The sequence below is a fragment of the Podarcis pityusensis genome (assembly GCF_964106645.2).
Source record: "Podarcis pityusensis genome assembly, chromosome: 1".
NCBI lineage: Eukaryota > Metazoa > Chordata > Lepidosauria > Squamata > Lacertidae > Podarcis > Podarcis pityusensis.
This window is the reverse complement of record NC_138028.1, coordinates 7,180,281-7,197,014: the sequence shown is the minus strand read 5'-3', so window position 1 is coordinate 7,197,014 and position 16,734 is coordinate 7,180,281. Positions and strand designations below refer to the sequence as shown.

Here is a 16,734-nt window from a genome sequence, read left to right as displayed (position 1 = left end):
CTTCTACACTTCCCTCGGCTGAAGACTAAAGGGCCTTGGTAGGTTCATATCAGAAGATGCATTTTGGAATACTGAGCTTTACAAGGTTTTATAGGTCAAAACCATCACTTTGGACTGGACCTGAAAATAGGCATGCATCCAGTGCAGCTGTGGCAGGGTCAGTGTTATATTTGGCTTGCCTAGAGACTTGGCAGTTGGGTGGTTGCATTCTGTACTAGCTGCAGTTTCTGGACAGTCTTCAAAGGCAGCCTCACGTAAAGCACCCTGCAGTAATCCAATCATTACGTTACCATAACACAGATTACTGCTGTCAGAAATCCTTACCCAGATAGTGTTGTAGTTGGGTCATCAGCCTAAACTGATGGAATGTACTTTGTGTCCCCCGGCTGTCTGTGCCTCAGGTAAAAGCAGTGGATTCATGTATTTTAATCTTTTGTTGGAAGCTGCCCAGAGTGGCTGGGGAAACCTAGCCAGATGGGCAGGGTATAAATAATAAATTATTATTATTATTATTATTATTATTATTATTATTATTATTATGGATCCAGGAGGAACCCTAAACTACAGACCCTCTCTGTCATAGGGCTTGTGACCCCAACTAGAGCAGGCTGAATAATATCATGGTCAATGGTACTGAAAGCTGCTGAGAATTTGTTTGCTTATGATACTCAAACCCTCCCATTTCCCCCACCCAGTCCATAGCACCAGGGTTTGAATTAAACATAGAATGTTACCATTTGTGAGCATGGTTCTTTCTGGTGGCTGCTTGATTTTCATGGGAAGAATCTGATGCACGTGCCAGTTGCCCTGTCTGGACCGGTGCACTTTCTGGGTTAAGTGATGAAATAGTGACAGCGCAGTGCTGTCACTATGCAGAAGTGAGTGAAGTTCAGAGTTCTGTGAAGATACTTAGGACAGCTTCTTGTACTTAGGTCTTCTGCATGTACTTCCACTATCAATGCTGAAAAATGCAATGGCACAATTCAGGCCACCGGGCGAGCAGCACCCACGTGTGAAGGGGGTGAAGGGAGCTTGAGTTTTATTGGAGATCTGTTTCCCACACTTGTGTGTATGCCGACATCCTGCAGTTGCATGGGCCAGTGGTGCACTGCCTTGTCTCCAAAGCCTGTGTTCCAGATCATTTTGTTTTTAAAATGTGAATGCTTATGAAGGATGTTGCTGAGACTCTGGCGTTCCTTGTTGATGTGGAGTGGTCAAGACTTTTACTTTTTATTCCACAAATAGCCTCCATTGTTTACCACAGTTATCAGTTGCCTTTTGCACAGTCTCTTTTCCTTTTATAATTAACCACGATGGGAAGCACCAGCTCTTCAGATTACAGCTTCCTGTGGTGGGAGCAGAGCCTTGCCAAAGTAGTTCAGTTAAATGGTTTTAAATCCCCTCTTCCCTGCTCTTTTTCTCTACAGTGCATAGAGTGACGGAGAAGGGTGTTTTCCTACAGTAATTATCTGCCTTATCTTAGAGATGTGTGCATTCATAGTCCCTCTTCAGACTATGGAAATGCTTTTAGAACCCTGCTGTGTTAATTTCTGAAACGAATTTATTTCTTAGACACAGCTCATTGGCAGAGCATCTGCTTTGCCTGCAGAAGGCCCCTGGTTCATTCCCCAGCATCTCCAGGTAGGACTGGGAGACAGCCTCTGCCTGAAACCCTGGAGAGCTGCTGCTGGTCAGTGTAGACAATACTCAGCTAGATATATCCAGTGGTCTAACTTAGTATAAGTTAGCTTCTTGTGCTCCTGAGTATCCTGTCAGTCACAAAACCTTGAACTTGTTAGCTAATATGCAGCCAGTGCCAATCTTTCAACACCAGTGTAAAATGTGTAAAACTGGGGGTGTCTAGCAGCTGCATTTTCTACTTGCTGCAGCTCCTAAATCAGGTGCAAGGGTACCTCCACATACAGATCATTACAGTTGTCTGATCATGAGGATACCAATATATGAATGACCATGAGAAGTCTGTCGCTGCCCAGTAATGGTTATAGTTTGTGCACCAGCCAGAAGTTGGTAATGAGCTCTCGATGCTGTTGTATAATAATAATAATAATAATAATAATAATAATAATAATTTATTTATACCCCGCCCATCTGGCTGGGTTTCCCCAGCCACTCTGGGCGGTTTCCAACAAAATATTAAAATACAATAGTCTGTTAAACATTAAAAGCTTCCCTAAACAGGACTGCCTTCAGATGTCTTTTAAAAGTCTGGTACAGTGGTACCTCGGGTTACATACGCTTCAGGTTACATACACTTCAGGTTACAGACTCCGCTAACCCAGAAATATTACCTCTGGTATTAGGAGAATCTCTCATGTACAGTCATACCTCATGTTACGTTTGCTTCATGTTACGTTTTTTCAGGTTGCCTCCCGCGGCGACCTGGAAGTACCGAAAAGGTTTACTTCCGGGTTTTGCTGCTCGCGCATGCACAGTAGTGCTAAATCACACTTCGTGCATGCGCACAAGCACTGTGCACCTGTGCAGATATGGCGCTTCAGGTTGCGGGCTTTTCATGTTGCGAATAGGTCTCCGGAACGGATCTCGTTCGCAACCAGAGGTACCACTGTATTCTCAAAGGTTATTTAGAGGCATGGCTGCTTCTCTTGTCCCTTACTTGCAATGTCATATTTATTCCACAACTATGCAACTAAACTACCTGATCCATCCTGCCACCCCTTGTAAAATGCTACACTTTGGACATGAAAGCGGCAGATATAGTCAGTGATAGAGCCAAACTCAGCAGTATGTTTTCCTGTTCAAGGCTTCCGCTGCAGGGTTGCCATCCTGTATTATGTTGCCTCTCAAAAAGATGTTGATGAAGAAAATGCAGTTTGCTCATTACCAACTTACATCACAAACCCACTCTCCATCTCTGTTGCTAGCACCTCCCATGTTTACAAGGGGTATTCCTGTGGTGGTCATGAAGGAATGCAACAGAAACTTCCTACCTCTTGAGGAGGAAAAGTTTCCTCTTGAGGGAAGAAGCCTGAGTGCTAGCTCCTCAGCTTGAGTGCTAGGTAGGTTGCAAAGGACAGTCAGCATAAGAGCAGTATCCCGATCTGTGTGACTTCACAGACGACCCTTTAAAGAACATCACATACAGGTGAAAAACCTCCTTTCTCCAATCATTATTTCGCTGATTGGAATCTGTAGTCAGAATAATATTTTTAAAAAGCTATAATAAATAAACTGGCATTTCCCATTACTACAGGGGGTGATTAAAAACCTCTCAGGAGTTTTCATAGTAGTGTGGGCAAATTTAAAAAGCGGGATTTTATAAATCCAACTTTTAACAGAACACATAGCAATAAGGTAATTGATCAGATGCATTTAGGTCTATCTGCAGTGCAAATGGAACATGCCTAAGTTTCTACAGAGTGATGTGTGCACATTGGGAGGTGGTTTAGAAAAGGGTCAGAAGATACTAATGTTCCTCTTCTAAGAATGTGTGGACACATTATTCATATGCTTAAACCTCACTCAGAACAACAGTTTCACCCAAACTTGTTGGGCTGCCATAGATCTTTATATATAGGGACTAATGATGGACACAATACAACAATGTTATGGCCTTCCATTACTGATTTGCTGCATAACAAACTAGAGTTTGATCTTTTGAAATGGTGAACAGAGTATCCCTTCCTATAAATAGCTGGGCATAGCCTCAAATGGTTGTGAATTTTAAAAGCCTTGCATAATTGAACGCTTAAACGCTTTTAGTAGTTCTTTAAATTATAAGCTAGATAGATGTCATTCCAACATTAATGACATATGAAAGCCAGCAGTAGGGTGTTTTGTTGTACTGCTATTTTTTAAAACCACTCCACAAAGGACCAAATGTTAAAGCTTGCTAGCAGCTGCAGGCCTTCCAGACAACTTTTTTTATAAAAAAATCTGTAGCTTGTACTGATAAAAAGAAGACATCAATGTCAATAAAGACTCTAAGTAGAATTGAGAATACTTGGGCTTTAGGGAGTAAGAAGAATTCAAAATGGGGTGGTTTCATTGCTCCAGTTACTGCAAAAAAAAAAGTAGTGTGCTCAGATTAAGAATTACTACTATATATAAAAGATTGGTTGTGCTAACTTTTCTGCAGAACAGGTATAGCAAAAAGGTAAGCTTAAAATGTTAGTTATGGGATCTTTTGTGTATTTCACTTACATCTGTATTTACCTATAGTGTGGGGCTGAATTCAGAGTTTACAGAATGTTGTCCTAATCAGTAAGTGGAATGTTCAGAAGCTTCAGTTTTGGGTTGAGTTGAAATATCAGATTGACTTTTTTCTTTTTGCAAGCTGAAACCTGCCTGCATATTTTGCAGGGGCTGCTGGGTTTTTTGGTTTGTTTTTTGTTGTTTTTTTGTAGACTTCCCGTCTATAACTACTTTAATCAAAAATTATTCAAATGATTTCATATGATTTTTCACAACTCAAGGCATTATCTAACCAGTTGATGCCTGGAGTTGTTGTTTCATACCTTTCTGGTTTTGAATGTGAAATGTCGTCAGCAATGGCATTACTTGCAAAGTGGTTTTTGATAGCTCAGTTAAGTGATATTTTATTTAGAATACTAATCTGCTTTGCAGCCTCAAGAGGCACTCTCATAGCAGCTTACGAAATGTTCTCAAAGTAAAATCATGCTAAAATCTAGCACAGTGGAGATGGGAAAACTGCGACCCTCTGGATGTTGTTGGCCCATCAACATCGTATCCAGCCTAATGGTCAGGGCTAATGGAATTAAAGTCCAGCAACATCTGGAGGGGCCACAGGTTCTTCAATTTTGTAGTGTAGTAACAGAAATTACAAGGTTTCCCTATAGGATTAAGATTATTCATGCAGCATTTCCTGCCTTCATTGTCCTTTCCTGGTCATACCAGGCAGCAGCTCCCACCAGATTGTCTTAAATTGCAGGATATCACTCAGCTGATAATGGAAGCAGTCTTTCCTTCCTGGCAATTGCCAAACAGCGTGTCTTCTGAGGCAAGGGAGTTGGGGCCAAGGAGATGGAACTTGCTTTGCCTAAGTATAATTCTGAGTCCTGTATTGTTTTAGGGAATCATAGCTAGACCAACATCAAAGTATGTGGAAAGCAAGTGGAAAACTTTCATAGTTTGAGCCCATATCTCATTGCCTTTTTTCTCATGCTGCTATAGTGACTTGTGAAGGGATGCGGGTGGCGCTGTGGGTTAAACCACAGAGCCTAGGACTTGCGGATCAGAAGGTCAGCAGTTCGAATCCCCGCAACGGGGTGAGCTCCCGTTGCTTGGTCCCTGCTCCTGCCAACCTAGCAGTTTGAAAGCACGTCAAAGTGCAAGTAGATAAATAGGTACCGCTCTGGTGGGAAGGTAAACAGTGTTTCCGTGCGCTGCTCTGGTTCGCCAGAAGCAGCTTAGTCATGCTGGCCACATGATTGTACGCCGGCTCCCTCAGCCAATAAAGCGAGATGAGCGCTGCAACCCCAGAGTCGGTCACGACTGGACCTAATGGTCAGGGGTCCCTTTACCTTTACTTTTATAGTGACTTGCATATCTTGGAAATACAAGACTAGGACCAGTCCTATAGTTCTTTTCTACCCTGAATATTGTCTTCTCCCAGTCCATCAATATTTGAATGGGAAGTGATGATTCAGTTGACCCTATCCACATATTACCAGAGCGGTGTGGGAAGAATCTCTTGGGAAGGAGCACATCCACATTGAAAAAACAGTCTGGCCTTAAGTCTGAATGTCACAGTCAGAACCATGGCTATTTAAGAAGGTATTAGTGTCAAATCTGTTTTGCTGCTCTGTGGTATGGGTTATTCTCTGTTCTACTTCATGGTTTTGGTGTGGTCATACATGTTGATTCTGTGCCTACATAGTTCCTTATTTGGGAACATTCTCAGCCCGGGCTGTGTGCCCCCATCGGCCCACCATCCAATTTTGTTTTGACTGTCACTGCAGAATCCTTGTAGGAAACTGCTGTCTGATAATTACCTCAGGGGACAACATTTTCATTCTTTCTTTGTATATTTCCACTTACATTTCTCTGTACTTGTCCATGTTTTAGTATTAGTCACCCTTTGGTCATCGTCCAGTTGGCTACAGTTACTACGCCTTTGGTGGGGAAAGAGTTCCTCTTTGAAGAACTATTTATTTTACATTCTTCCACTGTGTGTCTCTTGGTCTATCTGATGATTAAAAACAAATGCTTTGTTAGCCACTTTGACTTTTACGATAAAGCAGGATACACACACACACACTAAGAAATGGATAAAGTGGGAATTTGCAGCAATGAAAGATGGCTGTGAATCAGTTGTTCGAATGTTGGAGGATTCAAGATAGATAAAATGAAGTACTGTATTTTTCCATGTATAAGACGCCCCCATGTATAAGACACCCCCTATTTTGGGGGACTCAGATTTAAGAAAATGGGGGAGGTGGCCCAGAGTATAAGACGCCTCCTAATTTTTGACATTCTTTTTAAGGAAAAAAACCCAGTCTTATACACGGAAAAATATGGTACTTCTTCATGCAGCACATGAACTATGGGCTATAGAACTCCCTCCCACAGGAGGCCATAATGACTACCAACCCGGGTGACTTTAAAAGAGGTTTAGACAAAATCACAGAGCACAAGTCTGTCAGTAACTACTAGCCATAATAGCAGTGTTCTAACCTCATGGTCAAGGGATGCAGGTGACACTGTGGGTTAAACCACAGAGCCTAGGACTTGCTGATCAGAAGGTCGGCAGTTCGAATCCCCACGATGGGGTGAGCTCCCATTGCTCGGTCCCAGCTCCTGCCAACCTAGCAGTTCAAAAGCACGGCAAAGTGCAAGTAGATAAATAGGTACCGCTCCGGCGGGAAGGTAAACGGCGTTTCTGTGCGCTGCTCTGGTTCACCGGAAGCGGCTTAGTCATGCTGGCCACATGACCCGGAAGCTGTACGCCGGCCAATAAAGCGAGATGAGCGCCACAACCCCGGAGTCGGCCACGACTGGACCTAATGGTCAGGGGTCCCTTTACCCTTTACCTTTACCCTCATGGTCAGAGGCAGCATTCCTCTTTTATACCAGTTGCTGGGAATCACAAGTCGGCAGAGTGCTTTTGTCCTGCTTGTAGATGTGTCATTGGTTGGCCTGATCTAAAGGGCTCTTCTTACGTTCTTAGGTTGTGTTCTTCAGCACTCCATTCAGTTTAACTTGCTTCTTTTATGGAAATACTGTGAAGGTCCTTTAAGTGCTAAATGCATCATCTTGTTTCTCTTAATAATTTTTCTGCCTGATGCAGTGGAGCTTTTTATCTACATTCCCTGAATAACTGCTGCAGAGTGAAAGACAAAAAGAAGAAGCATTGAACATCTTACTGTGTGTAAACACAGTTCATTTGTGTGCAAGGCTATGAGTTGAGGATAAATTTAGGGCTACTTTTTATTTTAATATGACACAGCAAGGGCTAATTCATAAATAGTGTTTACATTTAGCATCACTGTGTTTTGACAGTTGTTGTTTTTTGTAAGAACTGGGTTGTAGGATGAGTGAAGGGGAGTGAAAGTGACATAATTGTCTACACTCTTCCTATAGTAAAGAGTGATGAAATTGTGCGAATATAATAATAGACAGGGCTAAACTAGCAGACTGTTGATGGGCAGGATGGTTTACATGCGGGTAATATGTGCCAGCTTCAGCAGCCCCATTTATTCCAATGAGTGGCTCGATTTGTGTTTTGTTGCTGGGACATGGTGTGTGTATAAATATGAATGTAGAATTTCCACTGGTAATTACTCCTTTCAGGACTGAATGCTAGGATTCTATCATTACATAGCTAAGTTTACACTTTGTTGTTACGGGGGACTTGAGTCATATTGGGTTACTGGGTTGTTGTTTTTATTTTGATTATATATTTTGTGGTTTTATATTTTGATTTTGTTCCGTGAACTGCCCTGAGACCTCCGGGTTTAGGGTGGTATATAAATTCAAATAATAATAAGAACAACAACAACAAGGTTTTGTGCTTATTGAAATCAGCTCCTGTGCTTAAAATTCATAATAAAAACTGAATGTTATTCAAGAACTAAGGGAATGTGCGGTTTTAAAAACTCTACTGCAAAGTGTTGGTTCTAAGTAATTTATAGCGTGGAGTTCTCAGCACAAAGCAGCAAAGTCATATTTCTCTTGAAATTGGGTTATTCTTGGGCTATATCTGAGCTGGTGTCAGACAGATGAGTGCCTGTGGGAGATTTTGGAAACATTATTCCATGATGAGCTTTCGATTAGCTAAACAGATATGGCTAAATCAGCATGTCATGAGCTTTCATATTGGTATGGCTGGCTGGGCAATTTTGAAGCCTTTTGTTGGCAAGCATTAGCTGTCTCCTGCAACTTCTGCTCTGTTTTAACTAGACACAGTACTTGAATTAAGCAAAATCTTGTACTTAGAATAGCAACAACCTTTGTGAACAGTAGTCTGTACGATCCTGAATGCCAACCAGCTTAACAAATGGCTTGAAAATGGAAGGAGTACTTCCATTTCCATAGAAGCAGACCAGTGGTTCCCAGGCTTGTTCTTCATGGGCCATTGAACATTGCTGAGGCTCTTGGTGGACCACGTAATGATTTTTCTGCCCGCTGTAGCAAATGTAATGTACTTTGCTGGATCCTGTATAATTTTTAATTGCATTTTTATTACTTGTTTTATTTCTCATGTATTACCATTTCAAATTTATAGAATTCAGATTGTAATACAACAAAAGAAGCAGCAAAAATGCAATTTAAAATCTATATAAATAGTTAATACTCTGGATATGCCATCTCCCATCCCCTAGCCACAAACCCACAAACATACCATGAGCCATCTGAATGAAGTTTGCATGCATACCACAGGTGGTCCACAGTCCACACTTTAGGAATCTATGATTTAGACCAGGCTTCCTCAGCCTTGGCCCTCCAGATGTTTTTGGCCTACAACTCCCATGATCCCTAGCTAGCAGGACCAGTGGTCAGGGATGATGGAACCTGTAGTCTCAAAACATCTGGAGGGCCAAGGGTTGAGGAAGCCTGACTTAGACCATGCATCTCTCACTGCCGTCTTTATGATTTTCAGCTTCCTTTTCCACTACACGTAAAACAGTCTCTCAAATAACTTTTGCATTTGTCTTCCTAGGTACAATGGCTCCCTCCCTAATGGTGATAGGGGGCGTAGGAAAAGCAGGTTTGCTCTCTATAAGAGACCCAAAGCAAACGGCGTCAAACCCAGCACAGTTCATGTGATTTCAACACCTCAAGCATCTAAGGTAAGCACTTAAGTCTCTGAGACTACAAAAGGATGCTGATCTTGCAGAGTATTGGTGATTAGGGATGGAATTCAATCGCAGTCTTCCAATCATTTGAGATCACTGCAGTTTGCCCAATGGAATGATTCCCTTCTCCTCCCACTGCATGCTTTTCTTGGATTTCTCTCTCTCTCTCTCTCTTTTATGGAGAAGGGAGCTCTGTTGAATAAGCAGAAGTCCTTGTACAGGGCTTCTGCTGATGGGGCTGGTTAGATGAATCCCTCTCTCCTGTGTTTTTCTGCCTTGCCATTTGCTTGCCTTTCTAGATATGTACTGTATCTTCTTTTGCAGTTGTTCATTGAGAAGATGTTTTCGGTTCCATCAAGAATAGTGTTCTGCATTCTCTCATAGCAAATCGTTAACCAAAGCCAGACCCCACTCCTCTTACTGAAAACCCAATTCATGGTTAATTTTTTTGTTTGACAAGATATAGAATTTACTTAGTTATACAGTTTATATTTCTCTTCCCTGTCATGCGCTACTTAGCTAATATATCACTACTGTAAACTAAGGAATATTTTTCTTTCTTTCTGATATATCTTTTTGCAAGACCAGTTCATCAGTGTAGTTGAGTTTTATGTTTTCTCTTTAAAATCCTGCCCAAGTCTCTGATACCCAAGGCAAAAGCCATGTGGACAGGGACTTGGAAAGCTGATTGTGTTTGGTTGTGTCTGAATGACAGTGGATAGTGGACTGGAAAAATCCAAAATACCTTGTTGCCCAGACACACAGAATTTGATTATAGTATCCCCAAATCTGAAATACTCTCAATCCATCTGCTAGGCAACTATATTGCATTAAGAGAGGATCACCGCAGATTTAAGGACACATAAAGATAGTCTAAATGAAGGAACAATGTGGATGTGAAACTGAGTACACAAATTAAGCTATTCACTCTTATACCGTGATGGCAATTTAATAATAGCTATTGGAATGTTACGAGTCCATGCAACAGCCAGCTGTACTTCATAAATTTTGAATGTTTTTCACAATAAAATTCAAATGCTGGATCTAAACATGTTTGCAAGTATTTTTTATTTCTCATCTTACTAAGAGCAGACAGGAAAGGTGGGCTCCTTCTTAGAAGGTGCAGAGGAGTTTAGAGGTCTGTCCCGCTGTCTGTTTGTGTAATGCCATTGGGAGGAGTTTAGATTAAAACTGAAAGGCTCAAGAAAAAAAATAGCTGTCTAAACATGATCTGGCATGGTATTCTGCAGTCACTGGAAGACACTGCTCTTCTGTTGAAAGGATGAGCTGAAATAGGGGAATCCTCAGTTCCTCTGCTGTAGGGGTTTAGCAGATGACTAACTATTGTTGGTTTATTCTTATATTCATATCCTGCTTTTCTTAATACCTACTTGCTTAACGAAAAGGAACTTTGCAGTGTCCGCCTTCATCTTTAGAAACCTTATCTGGTAATTTTGTTAAGACATAGATGATGCCATGAGCAGAATTTTTCTCCATGGGACGTTGCCTATACTTCCGTAATGATGTCACAGTTGAGGAACGACTGGAGAGTTTCTGGGTTTCCCCTAGTGCAGACTGCATTATAGCTGACTGGTGTGAGGAAATTCACAATATGGCCGAGCAGCTTGAATCTAAAGCATACCTCCTCTTTCCCCATGCGTACTTGCTGAACTTGGCCATTCCTAATGTAAGATGTTATTTTAGTTTGCTTTTCAATAAAACAAGACCTCCAAAGAGCCAAATAATAGCAAACTATTTATGGAACATACACAGTGGTTCTGTATGATATTCACTCTGTAGAGGAACCATGTTTGCGATGGAAATGCCGATATCTGCATCCTGGAAAGAAAAAAAATACTGATGATCTGAAATCTGTGATATGTAAACTGTATGTACATTTGTGAATTCAGATAGAAGAAAATATAGATTTCCAGAATTGATGGAATGTTCTTTATAAAGAATAAATCTTTGTGATGTTATGGGAAATGATATATTTTTTAGCAGTTCTGATATAAGGCGAATGCACCAGAAAACCTACTCTCACAGATAAAAGGCTATTATTATTATTATTATTATTAATAATACTCTGCCGTTTTCCCTGACTCAGAGCAACTTACAGCTAAAAACATGCAGAAGGAGAATAATTAAAAAACAATTAAACATTAATAGAATTATCTATATCTATCATCTATCTATCTATCTATCAATCATCTATCTATATCTCATACAAATAATTACAATAAAAACAGCATGGAACCAGCCCTTTCATGAAAAGCAGTCTCTTCCCCAAACAGTGTTGGAACAAGAAAGTCTTCTCCTGCTGGCAGAAGGACAGCAAGGAAGGAGAAAATCCATTGCGCATGAATGAGAGCCCAAAATGTGGTGCCTGTTTGAAATCCAGTTGGTTCTCTTCTCCCCACACCCCTGGACGACTCTACACCTTTCACTTCCTAGCTTCGCCATGCTTATATAGGGACAATTACACCAGGAAATCTCATCCTTATTGGACTCTGGGTTCTTTCTGACATTCTGTTAACAGAATTTGCTAGATTGATGCATAATAATAATAAATTATTATTATGTCAAAGAGAAAAATAACTATCAAACTTTTAGAAGACATCTGAAGGCAGCCCTGTTTAGGGAAGCTTTTAATATTTAAGAGGTTATTGTATTTTAGTGTTTTGTTGGAAGCTGCCCAGAGTGGCTGGGGAAACCCAGCCAGATGGGTGGGGTATAAATAATAAATAATAAATTATTATTATTATGTAAGTCCAAGACCATCTTGCAGTCTGCTTAGGAGTTCAAGTGATGGAATATTGTCTGAAAGGGAGTGGAGGAAGCAAGAAGAAAGAATGAAAAGTACCACAAAAAAATTAAAGAACTGGTTAAGAGAACTAGAAATCCTTTGGGATGTGTACATATGAAGCAAATGGCAATAAGCTTATTGTGGATTTCCCGTTTCAAGTGTGAGTACTGTTCAGAGTGAGTGGGTGTATTTTTTGGGGGGGGGGGTAGAGGGGGTAGAGTCTTAATAGTGAACAGGCACTGATTACAACTTGACCCCTGAAGAGCACATTTGAGGATCCAGTAATTTCTGAGGAAATGGGAGTTGTATATAAAGAAGTTCCTTGCCTGATATACTGTATCCCCCCCAAATTCCTACCGTGAAAAGCTAAAGTGCGGCTTAAACTCGTGACATTACAAAAATTGGCTTTTACGATATCGCTGCTGAAATAGTCATACGGTAAAACGGAACGGGTGTGAGTGCCTGCACTATTTTAAGGGAGCGGTTTATATTTGGGTATTGTCTCCCCCCCCCTTCAATTTTAAAGGTGTGGCTTATATTCGGGTGCGGCTTATATTCAGACCAATACGGTAAATGTTTCTGATGTTATCAGGTGATTTGGATAGATGCTGCTGCTGCATTAATATTTCTTACTCAAGTTCTTTGCTGCACGCTTTTAGGTGGAGTGCACAGCTCTCTGAGAACACAGCATTCTTCATGTATAACTACTTGGGGTGATTTTTTTTTCATATCCACAGTTCCATGTTGTAGGGTTATTCTCTTGGGAATCAGATACAACAAATTCTACTCTTTTGTACATGTGTATTGTCAAAATGAGGAATTAAGATGATAATAATAATAATAATAATAATTTATTATTTGTACCCCGCCCATCTGGCTGGGTTTCCCCAGCCACTCTGGGCGGCTTCCATAGAAACAAAAAATACAGTAAAATATCACAGATTAAAAGCTTCCCTGAACAGGGCTGCCTTAAGATGCCTTCTAAATGTCAGGTAGTTATTTATTGCTTTGACATCTGATGGGAGGGCGTTCCACAGGGCGGGCGCCACTACCGAGAAGGCCCTCTGTCTGGTTCCCTGTAGCTTTGCTTCTCGCAATGAGGGAACCGCCAGAAGGCCCTCGGTGCTGGACCTCAGCGTCCGGGCAGAACGATGGGGGTGGAGACGCTCCTTCAGGTATACTGGGCCGAGGCTGTTTAGGGCTTTAAAGGTCAACACCAACACTTTGAATTGTGCTCGGAAACGTACTGGGAGCCAATGTAGGTCTTTCAAGACCGGTGTTACGTGGTCTCGGCGGCCGCCCCCAGTCACCAGTCTAGCTGCCGCATTCTGGATTAATTTTAGGAAAATTAAGAAGATCAGAGGAAAATTAACATTTCTGTGCACAAGCCTTGCTTGTTTGCACTCTCAGTTTTCATGAGGGTAACAGAAAGGGGAAATTGCCTCCAATACCATATTTTCTAACATCTGGATTTCACAATAGCTAATCACTTTGCCAAAAGCCTGTTGAGAGTGCCAGAGGCACCTTGTTACCTAAAAACAGCTTCAACCTGATTACATATCATGCACCTTGAATTTAATATGCAGAATACTGGCTTTTGTGAGTACAAAGACAATAAAAGTTAAGTGAGATATGGTAATTAAAATCCTTTATTATTTTGCATTTCAGTGGAAATTGATGCCAGGTTCAACATAATTCTCTTGCACTTTCTTTGAACCCTTATGAAAGAGCTTTTGTGCTTTTTAAATCGCTGTGTAAGGTATGGTTTCTGGATGTCTGCCCAGAGAACAGTGATGAAATGGGTTACAGCTATTGCTGTTTCCAAAGTGCAAAAGCAGATTTGAATTAAAAAAAATAAATAATAAAATAAATTGAAAGATTTTTTCAGATAGCTTTTCTTGGAGCTTATGGAGCCTGAAACTAAATCAAGAGGGCCAGGAATTATTTTTGCATGTTCTATAGTCATATGATTTCCAAACTCAAATACAAAAGAACAAGAAACATGCTTTGTTCTTAGAAATAATTTCCAGACTAACATTAAAACTTTCGGTTCTGCTCTAGCTCTTTCAGCATTGACCTTTAGCATCTGCAAGAGACTAAATGCAATTCTCACTTTACAGAATACTGTATTAATGCATTCTGGCCTCTGTGTCATGTTTCTTTCTTAATGTCCGGCATGTATTTCTGAGTTGTTTGCCAAAACAAAAATTGCACTTTTCTGTTTATTCTGTCCTTAATCACCCGAAACTGCAAGACCTGATTATTGCAATGTGCTCTGTGTGGTGCTAACCTTGGGCCTGATCCAGAGGCTCTAGCTGGTGCAAATTGTTGCAGCTGAACTGTTGATGAAGACAGACTATCACCAGCACATAACCCAGGCACTCAAAATCTTGCACCAGCTGTTCATATGCAACTGGTCAAGATGGTTCTTGTATTAATTTACAAGACCCTAGCAACTTGGGTCCAGGATACCTCAGGGACCACCTGATAACTTATATCTCTGCTCCAGTATAGAGGTATCTGGGGGAGTCACTGTTAGTGCTCCCCCATGACTCAGATGCACAGCTTGTAACTACAAGTAGCCATGCATTCAGTATTGTGGACCCAGTTTTGTGGAACTCTCTTCCAGTTGAACTTCAGAAAGCAGAACCTACATACACAGTGCTCTGTATTAATTAATTATCAAATTTCTATCCTTTTTGTCATTCTGTTCAATGCACAGACATTAGGGACTGTTGGGAGTGGTGCTGGCCGCTGCAGTTCTCCTCCATGCATGTGGTAGATGTGCAGAAGCAAACAAGTCTGCACTTTTCTTTGTAGGTTCTAAAATGTGTGTGAGCGCAAAAACACATGCCTGGATTTGGAGTAAACATATATTGTTACCGGGTGTTGGTAGTTGCTTGTCAGAAGTCAGTGTAGTGTAACCCAGTGCTTAGGTTAGTGCACAGCGGTGAGTGAAAGATAAAGGCTCATGCACTCTTGTATTATCTTTTTGATAATGTCAGCCCATCAACTGTGGTGAATGTTTAGGAATGTAAACAACAAGGGCTGTTTTGATAATGTCTTGTGGATAGTTGAACTTACAACTATCCACAAGACATTATCTTGTGGATCATGAAATGTGATGTGTTGGCTCAGATATTGAAATTGACCTAACTGAAAATGGGGTCTTCCTTCCAGATGGGTAGGACTCATTCTAAAAGCACGTAATGCGGCCGTCTTGATATGAAGCTAAACAGGTCTGAGTCTAGTCAAAGTCTGGATGGGAGACTGCTTCAGAACACTGTATGTGCTACATTTTTAAGTTTTGAGGAAGCATGGAATATAAACAAAATCTAGATAGAAAGAACCTGTTGGATTTATATTTTGAATTATTGCATTTATTCTGCTTTCCGGACTCATGAGAGGCACCTGGAGAGCAATGTCTTGGATATGTACCCTCTTAGGAAGATTGTGATCAGAGGGAATATCTCTGGTGTGCAGAATCATGATGCTGACCACCATCTTATGATTATATATAAGTGTAGATATGGTGGGGCTATATGCTTCCACCAGTTTTTGCATTCTGCACCAGCTGGAGCTTCAGAACCAGACGCAAGGGCAGCCCCATATGGAGAACATTGCAGTGATCCAGCCTAAAGGTTACTAAGACATAGGCTACAATGGTCAAGCTATCCCTGTCCAGGAACAGCCATAGCTGGTGAACCAGACAAAGGTGGTCCTTTCTCCTTCAGAGGAAGTGCAACCCCATTCAGAACAGGCAACTTGCCTGTCTTCTAAACATGGGAGCTAGCCAACTCAAAGAGGCTCCATTTTCCCAGGATTTAAGCGCAGATTATTGGCCCTCATCTGGTCCATCACTTCATTCATACACCGATCCAGAGCTTTCACACCTCCTGATTCAGTTGTTATGGAGAAGTGGAGATGCGTGCCATCAGTGCACTGGTGACATCTTGCTCCAAAACTCCTAATGACTTCTCCCAGTGTCTTCATATAGATGTTAAATAGCACTGAGAGGAGGATAGTTCTTTGCAGAAAACCAGAGGGGACCGAGGAGCACTCACCCAGTCCTACTATCTGGATACAGCCCTGAAGATATGAACAGAACCACCATAAAACTGTGCCTCTGATACCCATCCTACCGCGTCAGTCCAGGAGGAGAGAGACCATGGTCCATGGTATCAAAAGCCACTGAGAGACTGAGTGGAAGTAACAGGGTTGCACTCCCTCTGCCCCTCTAACGATAAAGGTAATCCATCAGGGCGACCAAGGCTGATTAAGTTCCGAAGCTGGGTCTGAACCCAGATTGTAGTGGATTTAGATAATCAGTGTCATCCAGGAATACCTGCAATTATTGAAATACATGTAAATGGGGGGTGGGGGGTGTCTGTGGTGTCAAACCATGAAATCAGAAGAAAATAGGCTTTACTTAAAAATAGGCTTTACTTACTTTTAAAAAGGAGAAACAAGCCCTAGCCATTAGAAATTAACTCACAATTTTGTGTTGAATATACATTTCAGAAAACAGATGTGGCTGAGGCAAAGAGTGACACCAAGGCAGTAAGGTGCAAGATAGATCTCTCTGACTTTTCACTCTTCTATCATGTCATCAGTCACTGTCAGCAGTGTTTT

General features: G+C 41.3%; 1 protein-coding gene across 2 annotated transcripts in view; it reads left to right on the top strand.

Moving 5' to 3' along the window:
* PELI2 (pellino E3 ubiquitin protein ligase family member 2) overlaps positions 1 to 16,734 on the top strand; it is a 71,990-nt gene that overhangs the window by 20,042 nt on the left and 35,214 nt on the right. The window contains exon 2 of one of the 2 annotated variants that reach the window (XM_080990108.1): positions 9,161 to 9,290. In XM_080990108.1, coding sequence (XP_080846234.1) covers positions 9,161 to 9,290 — 130 coding nt within the window. Of the gene's footprint in view, positions 1 to 9,160; positions 9,291 to 10,893; positions 10,984 to 16,734 lie in introns of those variants that run through there. The other variant, XM_080990109.1, reaches the window with a different exon arrangement.